At 48.6% G+C, this 18,696-nt stretch overlaps 1 protein-coding gene across 1 annotated transcript in view; it reads left to right on the forward strand.

Moving 5' to 3' along the window:
• Window positions 1–18,696, forward strand: part of MTSS2 (MTSS I-BAR domain containing 2) — a 116,478-nt gene that overhangs the window by 4,960 nt on the left and 92,822 nt on the right. The window contains exon 2 of the mRNA XM_084812335.1: window positions 15,974–16,035. Coding sequence (XP_084668461.1) covers window positions 15,974–16,035 — 62 coding nt within the window. The remainder of the gene's footprint in view (window positions 1–15,973; window positions 16,036–18,696) is intronic.

Genomic DNA, 18,696 nt, shown 5'->3' on the forward strand with positions numbered 1-18,696 from the left:
TGAGATCCCATTGAAGGTATGATGCAGCTGTCCCCAGACGGGTGCTCTCCAGATGTGTTGGACCACCAACTCCCATTGTGCCCAGCCAGGTTCTGGAAGGCTAGCATAGCATGTGTGTTTGTGGTTATGGTGCCCTTTCTCTGTGTTCTGACTCTGGGTGCGGAAGAGGGTACCCATTAAGCTAATGATGCCCCCACTCCTCTTGTGTAACACCCCCTTCCTCCATCTGCTTTGTTGCAGTGGAGTTGTGGCAACGGTGCTCAAACTGCTCCCTTTGGATTTGCTAGACTGGAACTGTCTCTGTCTATTTTATAATAAGAAACCCAGAAAGTCTTAAATGAATGTCATTTCCTACCATTATTTTAACAATGTTTCTATGAACAATCCTAATTAAACCAAATGCTGGTCAACAACTTAACAACAGAAAATCAAGATCACTGACTCTTTTTGCTGCTCTTTCCAGAGATGCAGCTTCTCTTTGTAGAATTCAGAGGGGTTCAGCTTTTAATTGCTGGAAGGTTCTAGCTCGACAGCTTCCAAAGTAAAACGCGTGGGTCTGTGATTCTTGAAAATATTTACTCTTGGTGCGCCTCTCTTGTTCTGTCCTGTTGTTTTGAGTGCTGCTTTTGGGTTTCTTTCCTATTTTTATTTAGATGATCATTTCTTAGTTTTGGCTCTCCCTGTTTAACCTATATAAAATCTGGGGCAGGACAGCAGATAACATAAGCCACATTTGTAGAGTTACATGTGATGAAATTGCTCTCCTTTGCAGGACTCTTAACCTTGCTGTCCTGGCAATCAGTTTACCAGAAACACAGGATTTACAAAAGAAATTACCATTTTGGAGGGCTCTGTCCTGGCAGAATCCTTGATCCTTCATTGTGTCTTATGTAAAGAAAGGTTACTATGGATCAAAGTTTTGTTTATGTTTTTTGTCATTCTCTGTATTATAGCCAGTTTATTCTGGCAGACAGGTATGTTAGCCAAGAGATGTCTGTCTTAAAGAGGATATGGATATTAGAGTACAAGGCACTGTGTGTGCTACAGTGGGGGAATGTGTTGGTGCCAAGACAGAACGGAGTCTTGAATGGAGGTGCGGGCAGTCCTTCTGGCTGGGGAGGCTGTCTTAGAATCATAGAATAGTAGGGTTGGAAGGGGCCTACAAGGCCATCGAGTCCAACCCCCTGCTCAATGCGGGAATCCAAGTCAGAGCATCCCTGACAGATGGCTGAAATGGTGCTAGAGGCGGTGGAGCTGGCTGGACCTGGACTGGGCAGGATTTCCTGTGAACTGGGGTGGCATGCTTTGTCCCTCCATGTGATTAGCAGAACTGGAGTAAAGAATACAGTTAAGGAAAGCTGTGTGCAATGTCTTGATTTGCATCATTTATTCAACGCCAATTCCTTGGTGCAGAATTATGGATAATGTGGCAGTAAAATGACTGCTGTTTTTAGTGCAGAGTCATCCATCCCCAGGAGTAGGCAATGGGCTGCTGCCTCGCCCCTCCTGTGTCCAGCTAGAGCAAGATCTTTCAGAGACTGCACCATCTTGCTTTCCTCCTGGCCTTTCCTAGCTCCACTCTCTATATCCATCCCTAGATGTGTTATTTGCATTGGTGGTCAATTATTTAGTTATTAATAATACTTATACCACTTAATATAATAAAAATCCCTAAGAAGTTCACATATAAATATTACAAATCACATTTAAAATACACTGTTAAAAAACAAGTTGCAATAACAATATAAAACGATGCAAGGAGCAGTAAGATGGAGCAGCATATGATTAACTGCAATTAATTACAAACCAGAGAAAGCCTGGGTGAACAAGTGTGTCTTCAGGAGGCACTTGAAACATACCACATTTTCTGCCTCCCAAACTGCATGGGGGTGGGTTTTCCGGAGGGTGGGCACCACCACCAAGAAGGCCCCCTAACAGGATACTATGTGGAGACATTTTGTCTTGGTTCAGAATGACCAGCAAGGCCTTCTCTCTCTCTCCCCCCCTCCCCCTGGTCAGCTGTGTATATATAGGGGAAGGTGGTCTGCTAGATATCCTGGTCCCAAGTTGTTTAGGACTTTGTATGACAATAACTTAATCTTGCACATTGCATGGCAGCTAATAGGCAGCCAGTGCAGTTCTTTTAGCACAGGTGTTATGTGACCAGAGCACCCTAGCTGCTGCATTCTGCACTAGCTGCAACTTCTGAACCAGGCACAAAGGCAGCCCCACATAGAGCACATCACAGTAGTCTAATCATGAGGTTACTCGTGCATGGCTCACCGTAGCTAGGCTGTTCCTATCCAGGAACAGTAATGGGTGTTCTGGGTCACTGAGGTCACCTGGGCCTCCAGTGACAGAGATGGATCCAGGAGCACCCCCAAGCTATGTGCATGTTTCTTCAGAGGGAGTGCAACCCATCCAGAACATGCGCACAGCCTAATACCCAGACTTGGGAACCACCCACCGATAGGGTCTCTGCCTTATCAGGATTCAGCTTCAGTTTATTGGCCCTCATCCAAGCCATAACTGCATCCAGGCACCAGTTCAGAGCGTGCACGGCCTCTCCCAATTCAAATGTCACTGAGAAACAGAGCTGGGTGTCATCAGCATACTGGTGACATCTTGCCCCAAATCTCCTAATTGTCTTTGAAAGACAATTTAAGGATTATAATGGGGCAGGGGGGACTTGCAGTATTTCCAAAACCCTGTCGCCAAAGGATTCTGAACAGGGCTCCAGTTGTCAGGTGGTTGCTAGGCACTTGAATCTTTTAAGTGTCTAGGCACATAGGACACAAATCTGCATAAAATCTGCACATGCTAATTTGTATTTACATATGCAAATTTGGAAGGGATTACTAGGATTTATTTATTTGAATTTCACAGGACCAAAGCTGGGCTTGGACTCGATGGTCTTATAGGCCCCTTCCAACCCTATTACTATTCTATGAAGCTAGCCAATTAGTTTCTCATCCAAATCAATTCAAATAAAATCTCCAATTAATTTGTACCCCTGAACCAGTTTATCCCAAACCAATAGGAAAAGTTATTTCTAACCTTAACTGCCATATAGGGGAAGATGGGATGTTGCAGCATGTGTTAATTGCCCATTCTCCCTGCATGGCAATTGAGCTGAGGAACAAAGCTTCCATTGGCACCAATGTACGCCCAGGGCTCTGTGGAATTGATCTGGGATTCAGAGCAATTCAGGGCTTGACCCCAGGCCTAGCAGCACTCCTGCTGGTTGTTGTTGCAGGCAGCCGTCTGTGTTGCAGCCCACTTGGAGAACCTTACAGCCTAGTCTAGCCTTTCCCATCCTGGCGCTCTCCGCATAGTCTCTGGGTAGGTTAATATTGGGAGAAGTGCTCCATCAGGCATTGCGATCCTGAGCCGTGTAAGGATAAAACCAACCCCTTGAATGGGGCTGGGAAACATACAGGGCAACATTGCAGTAATCTAACGTGGAAGTTACCAGAGCATACACTACTGAAGCCAGGTTATCCCTGTCCAGATAGGGGCATAGCTGGGCCATCAGCTGAAGCTGGTAGAAGGCAGTCCATGTCACTGAGATTATCTGAGTTTCCAGAGACAAAGATGGCTCTAGAAGAACTCCCCAGCTACGAACCTGTTCCTTCAGGAGAATGCAGCCCCCTCTAGAACATGTTAAACACCCTCCATCTGGTCAGAACAACCACCCGCTAACAGCATTTCAGTCTTGCTTGGATTGAGCTTCAGTGTATTAGCCCTCATCCAGTCCATTGTCACAGCCAGCCACCGATCTAGCACATCCACATCCTCACCTGATGAAGATGAAAAGGAGAAGTAGAGCTGTGTGTTATCAGCATAGTGATGGCAACACATTCCAAAACTCTGCATGAGCCCACTCAACGGTTTCATGTAGCTGTTAAATAGCATGGGGGACAAAACTGCTCCCTGCGGAACTCCATGCTGGAGCATCCATGGGGCTGAGCAATATCTCCCAAGCAACAACTTCTGGAGCCGACCATCCAAGTAGGAGCGAAACCACTGCGATGCAGTGCCTCCCACTCCCAACTCAGACTATAATCCCAGAGGGATACCATGGTTGATAGTATTGAAAGCCGCCAAGAGATCAGTGAGAATCAGCAGGGGCACACTCCCCGTCTCTCTCCTGACATAGGTCATCATACAGGGCGACCAAGGCTGTTTCCGTGCCTAAACCTGGCCTGAACGGCAACTGTAATGGGCCCAGATAATTGGTCTCATCCAAGAGCATCTGGACCTGGTTGCCATCTACCTGCTCAAGGACCTTGCCCAGGAAAGGAGCATTTGTTATTAAGATCTTCCAGGTCTAGGGAAGAATTATTCAGGAGTGGTCTCACTACTTCCTCTTCCAAGTGGCCTGGGATCACTCCCTCTCACAAGGAGGCATTAAGAACCTCCCTGGTCCAGCTGATGTTCCCTCCCTGCCTGTTTTTATAAGCCAGGAGGGGCAAAGATCCAATGTAGAAGTGGTTGCTTGAGCCTCTCCAAGCACCTTGTCAGTATTCTTGAGCTCTACCAAGTGAAGCTCATCCAACAAAACTGGGCCAGACTGTGCTCTGGATACCTCCTCTGCTGTAACAATGGAGTCTAAGTCCCAGCGGATGCAAGAGATTTTAACTTGGAAGTGCCTTGCAAACGTGTCACAGTGGGCCTTGAATGTCAGCTTGTTCTCCGGAGCCTGGAATTTGAGGCACGGCAATGATGGAGTTTTCAGTGAAGCCCTATTCAGGTGTTATGCAAAGTGGTGAAACTCAGCAAGCGAGCAGGAGTGGGGCTGCTCTGAGTAGCCCCACCCACTGACATCTCAACATAACATAACATAGCTCTGCCCGTGGGTGCCTGTGCATGAAGCGTGGACACATGCAGGGCTGGACCTGGTAGGTGTATTGGAGTGAAACACAGCGAGAGTGCTTTTAACCTCCCGTTTGGGGATGCGGGGAGTTGCAGTTCAACCTGTCCGGAGGGCACCAGGCAGGGAAGGCTGTTCAAAGTGACCCCGCTGCGGTAGAAGCGTTATTTCTGTCCAGGGACAGGTGAAGGAGTGATGTTCAAGATGGCCAGGATCCTCCAAACATCATCTCGCTGCTTGTCTCCTGCTTGGTTCCTGCTTGCGTTTTTGATCGCTGCTTGCTCTGTATGAACAGGAAACTTGCATAAATTGAGCAGCAATCAAATGGCAGAGTTTTGCAAACCTCCCCAAATTTGCACAAATTTCTTTGATAGACTAAAGTGAGGCCGACTCACTCTACTGAAGAAATTGGCGCAAATCAAACAAGATGGGAACAAGGTGGAATGCGAACATGTGTTCAACAATTTGTAAATATTGGGGTGGACGTGTGCTTGCACTCGTGTTCGGCGCTTTCAATGGGGTATGCTTGCTGGTGTTGCGAGCAAAAACGAAAGTCTCATGCATCCCTATTTCTGTCTTCATAAGGACATTGTCAGAGCCTTGCTGGATCACACCAAAGGTGCTTCTCATCCAGTGGCCAGCAAGATGGCCTCTGGGAAGCTCACGGCCCCCTCCCAGCGTTGTTCCCCAGCAGCCAGCATGGAGCGACATCTTGCCTCTGAACCTGGAGATCCCCAATAGCTACCTTGACGAGTAGCTGCCAATTGGCTGATCCCCTGTGAATATGTCTGATCCCCCCTTTAAAGCTGTAGTAACTACGTTTTGAAAAATCTTGCAGGTGTGCACACAGTATGTTGCATCTTTGTGACTCAGCAGTGCTTCTCCTGTGTTTGAGCATATGTTTGGAAAGGCCTTTGGTTGATGCTTTTCTCAGTAAAGCATCGTAAACCTGCATAGATTGTGTTGGCCTAGTATAGTGTCATCCCAAGCTTTGGTGGGAGTGGTGGCTGTTTATATCTTGCCTGAGAGGGAAATCCAGTTTCTATTTGTCTTGCTCCCCTCACACAGGTGTTATAAATAACCCTGCAGCGATATATTTAGGCATTAGGCCATGAGGAAATGGAAAATCTTTTCCCGCTCTCTGTCTCTACAGCTGCTTGGAATGTGGCAGCCAGCATCCTCCTCCTTCACTTGTGGGCCATTTGGATTTGCATGGTCTCCTTCTCCAACAGGGCCAAAGGGAGCCACAGATGGGTGCAAGAAAGAGAAAGGCACGTGTGTGATGTCTGTTGTTCAGAATTCTGACTTTAAAACTCCCCAATCCCATTCCAGAATGCAAAATTATAACATGAAAAGCACCTTGTTTATTGCACCAAATGGAACTCCTGGTAATCCACAAAATCCCGTTGGGAGCCTATTAATTGTAATGATCCCCACCTGAGCCTCTCTGCGTGCAGGGAAGCTCTCTGTGTGTGATTGTGTGTGTGTGATGGGGGAGATGCTCCAGAGCATTCAGTTGGCTGGTGTGGATCAGCCTTTCCCTAACCTGGCACTCTTCAGATGTGCTGGACTACAACCCCCAGCATACTCAGCCTGCATGGCCATGCTGGCTGGGGATGATAGCTGCCGTAGTCCAGCACTCCGACAGGTGAGCATCACTTCTGTCCTCCCAAAAGCGGTCCAGGAGGAGGGTCTTGAAATCCTGCCGATAGATTCAGTCGCCTAAAGTTCATCCTGAAAGGAATCTGGTAGGGAGAGCGAGGGAAAGGGGTGGTGTCGTTCCAAACTCGGGATCTGGATTGAAGCTACCCTTGATCTTCTTACGTTTGGAAGGGAAGCAAGATACCAAAGAGTCTCTCCTGCTAAGTCCAAACCTGGTGATGTGGCAAACCAGGGACCAGCCATGGCTGCTCCCTCCCCACCTCCTGCCTCTTTTGCCTGGGCAGCTGTCAGTAGGAGTCTAGGAGGGAGGGCTACCGGTCATCCTTCCTCCCTTGGGACATGATGGAACCACCCTGGAGGAGCTGCTTCCAAGGAAGGACCCTGCTGTGTAAGAAGAACAGGAACCCAGCTTGCTGGCTAGACTGTCAGGCAGGTCTGAGCGTGGCCACAGCCAGTTGGGCACCACTGGCGCAGTATCCCTGCCGTGGGCCTGGGGAGAGGTGCCCCTCCAGTGCTGGCTGGGTTGTGGCTTGGCTGTGTAGGCATCTGGCCAAGGAGAGCTGGCCCTGTGCCACCTTGCTGTACCTTTTGAAACGGGCAGTAGCTGGCCTTGCACCAAACATGGGGCTCTCCCTGAGCATCTCCTCCAAAATGCCTGCAGCGTGGCAGCAAACACATTTGCCCACTTGAGTGTGTGTAGTAGCCTAGACGTGGCATTCTAAGAAGATGGTGTTTTGTGCTAAATTTGAACATGGAAATGCAGCATTTTAGGTACTTCTCTGTTCTCTCTGTGTTAGTGGGATGGACAAAGCAGCCTTCCAAAATAAGTCTCAGTAGGGCCATCGTCCAGTGTCTCATTGGGTTCCAGGATCTGGGGGGCGGGGGGGGGGGAACCTAGCCTCCCCAGCGTGGCTGAAGGTCTAAAACAGGCTGGGGGAGAGTTGAAGTGTGCCCTTCGAGACATGCGCACGATCAGCCTGCTCCTTCCTCTGGTGAAACTGGCCACAGGGAATGAAGCCCCCATCCCCCTGTGTGCTTAGCCCCATCATGGCTTACTAAGTGACAGAATGGACGAAGCCCTGGGTTAAAGGGCTTGGGAGCCATATCTCTCCCCCGACCCAGCCCCACCCCGTGCTGGTTTACCCTCAAAGTCACCCTAAACACAAAGGAAGCTCTGTGTGTTCCCAGGTTGCTCCCAAGTGCAGAAGGTGGTACTGGGTGCAAAGTGCAACATTCTGAGAATATCAGCCCTCACTTTATTTTAAAAAAATAAGTTTCTGGCTCTTAAGGTTGTGGAGACTAGCTTAAAAGTGTGTGAGCTGACATAACTCAGAAGCAAATAATTCCTTTTTTGGCTTTGGCTATTAATGGTTAGCAGTAAAATTCATTCACACTACCTTTTGCATTCAAAGATCATGCCAGGGTGGCTGGGAATGGTGGGAGTTGTAGTTCAACACATCTGGAGTATGCCAAGTTGGGGAAGGTGGAGTTAGAGACTACAGACAGTGTACTCTCTCTCTGTACACACAGCAGGAAAGGTTTGGCCCGTGAGTGCCTGTGTGTACGTGCGCACGGGCACCCTTCCCCAGAGTTGCGGTGCCCTTGGGAATAGTTTCCTAGACTCCGCAGTGCATTTATTGAAGTGGCCCCCAACGGTGGCTCTTTGTAGAACAGGATTACAGATCTCTATGATCTACTCAGCAAATAGGTGAATGTTTGTGTTTGTAGGTGTTTTTAGAAACAGTCTTGTAAAGAAAACATTTAAAAACATTGAACAGCCTCAAATTCCACTTGGTTGCGTAAAACTCTTTAAAGACAGAAATGTAACGCAAAGCAAGAAGTCCCTCCTAGCCAGGCGTCGTCAGTAGCTGCCTTACACCAAGTCAGACTCTTGGTCCATCTCTCCCAGTATTGTCCACTTTGACTGGCAGGGGCTCTCCAGGGTTTCAGTCAGGAGTCTGTCCCTCTCCAACTTGGCGATGCCACGGATTCCACATGGGCCCTTCTGGGTAAAGCTCATTCCCTGCCACGGAGCTGTAGCTGATAGCCGGTCAGTTGGAATCCAATTTGCACAGCAAGATGGGTAAGAGAATTGGTTCAATTCCATTCTGGTTCATTTCAGGCCTTGACTGTAGGGGGATGGGATTGGGGGTGGATCGAATGTGAGTTATGGGTGATAAGGGCAGAAGAATTGGCAGGGATGCCCCTGGCAGGCCTCAGGAATTCTCTTTCTCCCTCACTCCCAGGGGAGGGGCAGCCCTACCTGCCACCTCCTGGTGGCCCCGGGGCATCATTTCTCACTTCCAGTTATTTCAGCCCAGGAGGTGGCAGATGGAGAGCTCTGTGTGTGGCTGTTTGTCATCGTCCCCACCCCCCAGTAGGAAACAGACATTTTGAAAATACTTTCCAGGGAGGCTTGGCTGCAGACATGGCAACTTGTTTGTCTAGCAGAGAGCCGGAGGAGGAAGGCAAGTTCAGTGAGGAATGAAAGGCAGACTGTTGAGTGACTGAGCTCATCCTGCTGGAGGAATGGATGCTTCCGTGGCCAGGACAACTGTGCCTTTGAAGGCCCTGGCTCCCCAGAGCACAAGATAGGGCCACTCACAGAGCATGCTGAGAGGACTTTGGAAAAATGCAGGCTCTGGAGGTGCAGTGGAGTCCATTGTATATCAGTTGCATGGGGGGGAGAGCAAAAATGGGAGCAGCCAGGAGAGCGTTTGCTGCGTAATCTGGTGAAATGAAGAACATGCCATGTGGCCTCCAAATGGACTGACTCACTTTCCTAGTGCACGCACTGAATTTACACTCGCTCCTTCAGCTGCTATGCAGCATGCCATTTCCTGAGAATTAACATACTTGGCGTCTGTGCAGTTACTCGCTTATTCTTCTGCACAAACCAACCTGCCCGCTTATGTCCATGCAGCTTTATTGCTATTAGGGTCCAAGAGGGAGGGGCTGTAGCTCAGGCTGTAGCCCTTGCTTTGCATGTAGAAGGTCCCGGGTTCATAAATCTTTGGCATCTCCAGGTAGGTGTACAAAAAGTGCTGCCTGGAGGCCCATTGCTGCCTGTCCGTGTCAAAAATCCGGGTGGACCAAGGATCTGACTCTTGAGTAAGGCAGCTTCCTATGAGCTCAGTAGGTGGCCTTATCCTCCAGCAGATAAAGGGCAGTGCTGTAATAGACAGCATGTTCATGGTATTTTTTTGAGGTGATGTATTTATAAATGGTCTCAGGTTCTTCAGCAGGAAGAGTTTTTCCTTGAAGCAGAACAGCTACAAGTGCAGTCCTCCAGACAGGTTGGCGTATGGACTGTGGGAATCGACTGACAGTCCCCCTTGCAGAGCCAGCTCCAGTCTGAGGGCGAAGAGGTGAACCCCTTCCTAGCAGACCCTAGCTGCAGCAGCGGCGGCGGCAGCCATAGCCGTGAGTGTCAACAGTGCTCTGAGCAGTGCCGGGGCATTGTGGGGGATTTCAAACAGTGACTAGGTGCAGCTGCTCAGAGCAATGGGCCAGGAAGAAATGGTGGGGAGACCTAGGGCCGGTGTTGTTCCGGAGCCCTGCGGGGGCACTGGGACCCCAGCAGCTATCCCGGGATGCTGTGTGGTGATGCTAACGCTGCCCGTTGCAGCTAGGGCTCAACCCGTGCCAGAAAACCAAGGTGATGGCGAGGGGCTGGCTGAGCAGTGCTTTATTTTTTATTTTATTTGTTTGCTACATTTACATCCCGCCTCTTTTCCTCCAAGGAGCCCAAAGCACGTTTCCATCTTATCCTTTCAACGAACCTGTAGGTTAGGAAGAGAGTCAGTGACTAGCCCAAAGTCTCCTAGTGAGCTTCATGGCTGACTGAGGATTGGAATCCAGGTCTCCCCAGTCCTTGTCCGGAACTCTAACTCTAACCACACTGGCGCTCTCTTTGTTGCCGGCAGTGACAAAGACGGCCCCTCAAGTTGCCAGAAAAGCCATGTCCGCTACGAAGTTGCTGACTTGTTTCGTTCTTTACAAGCATGAGCCATGTGTGGACTTCCCACTCTCTTTCCTTCCCCTGTGTGAAGCCAGGACAGCAGACGCTTTGAGTCTCAGCTTCAACAAACTGCAGCGTGTTGAATCTGAAAATCCCCGTCATTCCTGGCCAGCACAGCCAACGGCTGGGAACGTGCAGGCTGGGAATGCTGGGAGTTGCAGCTTGCAGTTTGTTCCAAGGCAGCAAGCTGGGTTGTACAAATGGGAGTTCGCCCCTTGTGTGTGGAAGATTGGGTGGGGGCAGGGAGGGGGGGGAGCACGCACGCATGATTTGCAAACAAGTAATGTTTGCAGTTATGTCTGGACTGGGCCAAAAATTTGAGCGTATGCACCAGTTAAGTCATTCTAATCTTCGTTGTTGTTGTTCAGTCGTTCAGTCATGTCCGACTCTTCGTGACACCATGGACCATAGCACCCCAGGCCTTCCTGTCCTGCGCTCTCTCCCGGAGCGTGCTCAAGTCCGTATTCATTGCATCGGTGATGCTATCTAGCCATCTCATCCTCTGCTGTCCCCTTCTCCTTTTGCCTTCAGTCTTTCCCAGCATCAGGGTCTTTTCCAGAGAGTTTTCTCTTTGCATTTGGTGGGCAAAATATTTGAGCTTCACCTTCAGTATCTGTCCTTTCAATGAGCAGTCAGGGTTGATTTCCTTTAGGATGGACTGATTTGACCTCCTTGCAGTCCAGGGGACTCGTAAGAGTCTTTTCCAGCACCACAGTTCGAAAGCATCGATTTTTTGGTGCTCAGCCTTCCTTAGAGTCCAGCTCTCACAGCCATACGTTGCTACTGGGAAAACCATAGCTTTGATTAGACGGACCTTTGTCGGCAAGGTGATGTCTCTGCTTCTTACTATGCTGTCTAGGTTGGCCATAGCTTTCCTCCCAAGGAGCAAGCGTCTTTTAATTTCATGGCTACAGTCACCGTCTGCGGTGATCTTGGAGCCCAAGAAAGTAAAATCTGTCACTGCTTCCATTTCTTCCCCTTCTATATGCCAGGAAGTGATGGGGCCAGATGCCATGATCTTAGTTTTTTTAATGTTGCGTTTCAAACCAGCTTTTGCACTCTCCTCTTCCACCCTCAACAAGAGGCTCTTTAGATCCTCTTCACTTTCTGCCATTAGGGTGGTATCATCTGCGTATCTGAGGTTGTTGATAATTCTCCCGGCAATCTTAATTCCGACCTGTAATTCATCCAACCCGGCGTTTCTCTTGATGTACTCTGCATATAAGTTAAATAAGCAGGGCGACAATATGCAGCCTTGTCGTACTCCTTTCCCAATTTTGAACCAATCAGTTGTTCCATGTCCGGTTCTTACTGTTGCTTCTTGACCCTCGTACAGGTTTCTCAGGAGACACGTAAGGTGGTCTGGTACTGCCATTCTAATCTTAAATTGGACCAATTTCTGAAGAGCAGAAATGCTGCTTTTCAAATAAACTATTTTGTCAGAATAACCAGAGGGACCCACAATATAGCTAACCAATCGGCCTTCCCCATCCTGGTGCCCTCCAGAGGTGTTGGATTAAAACTCCCATCATCCCCAGCCAGCAGGGCCAACGGCTAGGAATACGCTTGATGAGGCACCAAGTTGGGGAAGGTTGGACTAGGCGGTTGCGGAGGCAGCTGTGGGAGATGAGGGACGTGGCTGGTGACTGGTGCTGGGAAGCCTCCTGGGTAGCACTTTCTGACTGTCGTAGTGTATGTCATCCAGTGGTTTTGAGCTACAAGCTTGATCTGAACACCATTTTAGAAGTGGGGTGGGAGGGTAGGGAGGGAGGGAGAGTTTTCCAGGATGTGATTTTGATTTGTGATGGTTCACATCTTCATGAGTATTTTGGACTAAGGAATGTTTGTTACAGTTTATTTGCTGGAGGTTAAGCTGCATTTTGAACCAGATGGTCTAGACTCCTAGAGCTTTCGTGATTCTGGAATCCGCTGGAAATCAGCCTGCCTTCCTGCTTAGCAGATCCAGAAATTCCTTGTGCAGGGCCAGTCTGCCCAGACAGTTTTTCTTCCTTTTTCAGTCTCTCTGGGGGAAAGGGCATTGTTTGTCTTCTCTCCTTGTGCATTACTGGATTTTGCCCTGCTACCATATCTGCAGCCTTCAAGCAGGGATGACCCTGGTGGTTGTCTTTTCTTTGGGGAGTGGTTAGATTCTGCTAAAGGTGCTGGGTACCACCACGTTGTGAGGTAGCCCTGGGTGGGAATATGTGGGGCAGGGGGAGTGAACAGCATGCTCTTTTGGAAGCTGTAGGGCTCGATCAATAGCAGGCTGAGGAAACTGGTGGGAGGAAGTGGCCTCGGGATGGTCTTCTCAGCACCAAACAGGAAGCTGTTGAGACAAAGTGGAGTCAGTGGGAGCAGGTGCTAGGCGTGAGATGCTGCAGAGTGTAACATTGGGTAAGGAGGCAGGAGAGACTTGTAATATTTCTCCCAGGTTGCCAACATTCTCCAAGAGTTGTTTCACACATTACTGCTGTCTAGCAAGTGGTGCCAAATGCAAGCCCTTTTATCTTCAAAGTAAAGGTTACGTTCATCAGTGGTCAGAAGATGCGATTTCCAGAAAGAGGGCTTGTCTACAGTTGGTCACATCCCTGTGGAATTATGTACAGCTGTGGGGGGGGGGCACTTAGCATGAGGCAGCAACTATATCCAGCAGCCCTGGCTAGCACCCCCACAAATAGTCTGGTATCCTCTGCGGCACGGGGAGTTTCTGCTGCATAAGCACTGGGGTTCAGGTCTTATGTGGAGAGGGTTCCTTGAGGATCCAAAGTATTGAAGTCCAGTGTGGTCAAGTAATCCTGGGTGGTTTTATGTGGTGTCACATGGGAAATATTTACTTCTGTTAAACCTTTCTTCCACCCCCCGCAGCCCTTTATCCAGTGAGGACAGGTTCTCTGATGTAGTGAACACCAGCTATTGTCCTGTGGTATTTATTCTTGATGACATGAAATGGATGAGGTAAAAATCATCTTCTGAAGAAGTCTTTATCACATAAAGAGAAAACAGTTGTATTGGGCAAAACTTGACAGTTGCTAGACTGATGGTTTGGTTGCAGAGTATGAGGCGATCACTCTTGTCTGTTATGTCAAGTGGCGCACTTTCAATTTGCACCATGCAACTCTGAAGTGGTTGTGCTTGTAGAGATGCTGGTGCGTCTGAGCACGAGATGTCTAGTTCACTATGACGACTAAATAGAACCTCCATGTTCAGAAACACTATACCTCTGAGTGTTGGGGGCTGCAGGGAATGTTGCCTTCACGCTTTCTCTGTGCATTTCCCAGAGGCATCTGACTGGACACCATTGGAAACGGGAGACTGGGCTAGATGGATCCAGCAGGGCTGCTCTTACATCCTTGCCATTCCGGTGACCCACTCCTTGGGAAATGCTCTTCCTGGTTCTGCGCGTTTCCATCCTTCCCTGCTTTCACATTAGGTTGTCACTGGGCAAGGTGATGTGAGCAGCCTTCCCCAAGCTGGCGCCCTCTGGATGTGTTGCACTACAACTCTCAGCCATGCTGGCTGGGAATGCTGGGAGTTGTAGTCCCAACACATCTGGAGGGTGCCGGGTTGGGGAAGGCTGGTCTAGAGATTTGGAGTAGAATGAAAACACCCTCTCTGGTTCTTTCTGTCGTTTTCACCAAGCCCTGTCTCTGTGGTGATGCAGGGCCTTCCTTTGTGAGTGGATTGCAGGTAAATGGGAACCAGAGTCATGGCAGTAGCAGCAGGCAGCATCTGGCAGCCTGTGATCAAAAGGCACCGCGCCAGTGGAGGACGTTGGACAGGCTCCCTTCGGCAATGGGCTGCCGTTGAGCCACGAGAGAAGAGGCAAACTGTCCTGTCCCGTGAGAATCGCAGCTGCATCTGCAAGGCAAATGGTTGCTCCTGCCTTGAATAGCTATAGGGAAGAGGCTAGTGGTCAGTGAAGGAGATTCTTAGCAGTATGTGTGCTCTCAGTCCTTGGGGTTTGGGGCACCAAGAGAAGCTGCAAAGAGTCTTGTGGCACCATAAAGACTAACAAATTTATTCTAGCATAAACTTTTGTGAACACTGTCCACGTCATTCCCATGCTGGCTGGGAACTATGGGAGTTGCAGTCCAACACATCTGGAGGGCACCAGGTTGGGGGAGGGATCTGGAGTAGCTGCCCATTTGGAGCTCTTGCTATTCATGCTCTTAGGATTGCTTCCTGACCTGGGCAAGAGCACAGCGGTAGCAGGTCCACCATCATGTTTCTAAGGGCAGGACATTCCTGCCAAGGCCCGAGGAGTCCTGGCTTTTCACAACTCCATAACAGGTAGAAAGTCAACTGCTGAACTCTTTCCTGGAGGCCCTAGAGATGGGAAATGCTGTGGGCATGGCCAAAAGCCAAAGTGTGATTATTACTGATTTTAAGCATATTCAGAAGTTAGTGAGGCAAGGTTTCTGCATGTCTGCTTAGAAGAAAACAGTGCCTGTCCCCTTCACCCTCCAACCCAAAGAGGAGGGTACTCTCTACAAGGCTAAATGCCATATTTCCATGTGTTTTCTGCATCATTAAAAAAAAATGAGCAGCCGTCCCTGGTTTAGGATTGTTTCCACTCTCAAAAGAAAACACAGCCTTTGTCACCGTGCAGCAGAGAAAGCTTTTATCTTCAATTGGCTGCTGATAGAAGATAAGAGCTTTTCATGCAGGGGATTGGGGGCAAAGCCTGGGTAGGGAGCTGCTGAGTGCTTCAGTCCTACTTACTTCTGAGGCTTGATCTGCTTACTTGTGGATAGACATGCTGTTCAAGCTTACTTCTGAGTAGACATACAGAGGCTTGTGTCAAGGTTCCCTTTATGACCTGGATTCCCTGAGCAACTCCTTAAGGATCTCTTGCCTCCATAAGAGTCCCGCCTTCCTTCTTTTACCTTCCCCTTTCCAATTAGTGTGGGGTTTAGGCTGTAGACATGCTGCAGAGTGCGATTGACCCTCTAGACACAGGGTTTAACCACAACAGTTTACTGATAATTTAAAGCAAGCAAATCTTAAGTAAAGGTATTTACACTATAGAGCTGAGTGATACAAAAGGCATTAAGAAAAAATAAAAGTTGCAAAACACAAGTTCCTTTTTCCCAGCTGTACTTAGACTTCTCTAGGCTGCTTCTTTCTGCTCCCTCTTCAGGCTCTGGTCTCCCCAACTCTGCTCTTACTGGCTCTCTTGCTCTGTTTTTATACCCTCCACCCTCAAAGCCGAAAGTACTGCTTCAAACATGAAGAAATGAAACTTAACTGGGGAAATGAAAATGAAACTTAACTGGGCAAATTAACAGGAGTTCTTTGATACGTTTAAGATGGTCTGTTTAATGTGTGTGAATGTGGTGGTGGGAGCGGCTCAGGCCGTGAATGCAGAGCAGCCACCTGTTTGCTCAACTCTTCTCCCCATCCTCTCTCTGTTTCAGAGTTCCTACCCTATCTGGGAAGATTTCAGTTCCAAGGCAACTAAACTCCACTCCCAACTTCGGTGAGTTCCTCTACAGAGCTGTCACGGCAACAGTGCAGCTGCCACTTGCCTCCCATGCTGGTGTGCTAGCCACGTGGGGGATGCATGTTATGAAAAGAGACCACGAGGCTGCCTTCCTTGCAGTCAACATCTCTCTCCCTCTCTCTGTCTCTCTTTCTAAAGACAAATTTCTGTGTTTCCTGTTCTGATGCTTTTGAAACCAAGCAGGCCATTGTGTTGTGCATATTGAAAGAGCAGACATTTCATTTCCGCAGGCATAAAACTAAGCTCAGAAAAATGCTATCTGGTACAAAACTAGGAATATTGACATCCATTCAAAAATGCCAAAGCCCAGCTAATGTCAGGTGGTGTTAAGTCATTGGGCTTCCTGTGCCTCACAGGATTGCTTCTGTGTCTCTTGAGGGCTTCTGCTTCTGTCTCTCTTCCACGGTACACCTGCCAAACCTAAGCAGTGGATGGGGATCCAGCAATGCGAAGAGGCTCGCAAACTCTAAGGAGTTGGTACATTTCAGTTCTATGCAAAGATTTACTTACCTTGAATCAGATAGACCAGGGGTAGGCACCCTTTTGGGGTTGTGGGCACATTTGGCAATTTGATAAACTGTCCTGGGCACCACCACAAAATGGCTGCAGAGGACAAGTAACCTGCCCTGAAGACTGCGTACAAGGCAGAGGTGGGGTCTGAGAACCAACTCGCTAAACAACTCCTTTGAGCCTGCAGTTTTCAGCACCAACAGAGATCTGTTTCACAGCAGTCCTAGCTGACAATAAGAAAATGTGATTTTTTTTCTGAAGTGGGAGGGAAAGGGCATCTTGGGAAGTGCCAAGAAAGGTTACAGAGGTGCATTGGTGCCGGTAGGCACCATGTTGCCTACCCATGGTATAGACATTTGAAAAGTGGTGGAAAGGAATGGGAGAAGGTCCCATCCAGATGAGGGATCCTGAGCACCATGGTTGCCATCTGCATTCCTTGCTTCTGTTGTTTCTTCCAGAATTCTTTTCCACTTCTCTGAACAATAATTGCTAATAATTGCTGTTAGCACCATTGCTAACAGGGTCCAGTGTGTGAGTTCTTATCATTCGAAGGTGTGCCTTCCCAGCAAATTGGGGATACTGGGCAAAAATGTGCCCTGTAGTCTCAACCTCTCCTCTGTCAATTGCTTCCCAGCTGGCTCTATTCTCTGGAGTTGCTGTTCTTCATTCACTCACTTTTTATGGAGCAAGGAGATGACTTTTTGTCGGTTCACTGCATTTCAGAGCTTTTTATGTTGTTCTCTTTCTTTTTTTTAAGACCTGATTTATAGCTGATTTTTGTAATAAAAATAAAACACAGTTGCAGCACCAGCCCATCTACTCTGGACAGGAAATCACTAGTGAGGCTTTCAAGGGCTTCTTTGCCTTTTTAATTAAACAGTTCCTGTTCCCAGGCTCAGCTTGTTTGATTGATTCCTGATCAGTGTTGGAGCAAGCTTAGTGGTAAATGGCCTATTCATTTCCTGCTGAATAATTGCCATGAGCAGGGAGAGGCTCTAATCTAAGGCAAGTTGTGAGCCCCAGATGTTGTTGATTGTAACTCCCATCATGCCTCACCATTGGCTTTGCTGGCTAGGGCTGATGGGAGTTGCAGTCCAATAACACCTGTAGGACCAGAAGTTGCCACCCTTGCGCTAAGTACTCATATCCTCTCATTTTTTATTTTTAAAAATAACAAAATAGTGCATTTTGGCTATATAAAAATGAAAAGAAAACACAAATGAGGAAATCAGTAGTCAGTGCCCCCACCCCATGGGAATAGAAACTGGCATCAGGGCAATTTAGAGTGTCTGTTCAAGGGGTAATTAATAAATTGTTCATCATTACGGAAGCAATAAAACAGATTGAATCTACAAGGAAGAAATGTTTAACTGGACAAGCAGTCCTATGGCTAGGAATCCATAGGCTCTGAATTCCGCCCCTGGTTCATCTGAGGAAGCTCCACCGCGTCCGAAGCAGCCCTGGCCTGGGAGGGGAGGACCAAAGGCAAGGAAATTAAAATTGGGAATGGCAGAAAAGGCCAGTCCCATCCACAGTTGCCTTGGAAGTTATACCTATGGCAACCAACTGGGAAGCATGCCCCACAGTTTGCCACATGCAGAGGCAGCCAGTGAGTGCGCAGCAAATGCCACATGACCCCCAAATCAACACACACCTCCCAAGAAGCGGGGAAGGGGCCGCGTCCTTCCAAGAGGCCAGTAGAGCCTGTGGTGGCCCACAGTGGTAGTGCAGCCACAAACAGCTCCTGGATGGCCCCAGTTCAAGCCTCTCTCAGGGCCCAAATATTTCTGTCTTTGGCCCACCCCCTTACAAGCACACATGCACCCACACAGCTCCTTGAGGTACTGGGGTCCCAAGCCACGTAGGGTTAAAACCAGCACTTTGAATTTGGCCCAGAAACACATTGGGAATCAGTGCAGACGAGCCAGAACTGGCCTTATATGTTCACCTAGTCACGGTCAGCAACTTGTCTGTTGAACTAGCTGCAGTTTCCAAATGTCTTCAGAGGCAGCCCAATGTACAACAAGTTGCATAGACTACTGATGCTAGTTTATCCCCATCCTGATCAGGTTCAACTTGGCTACCAACCAAAGCCGGTAGAAGGCACTCCATACCACGGAGGCCACC

This window comes from Heloderma suspectum, chromosome 8 (assembly GCF_057233095.1).
Source record: "Heloderma suspectum isolate Gila_16-S chromosome 8, 16-S_ref, whole genome shotgun sequence".
Taxonomy (NCBI): domain Eukaryota; kingdom Metazoa; phylum Chordata; class Lepidosauria; order Squamata; family Helodermatidae; genus Heloderma; species Heloderma suspectum.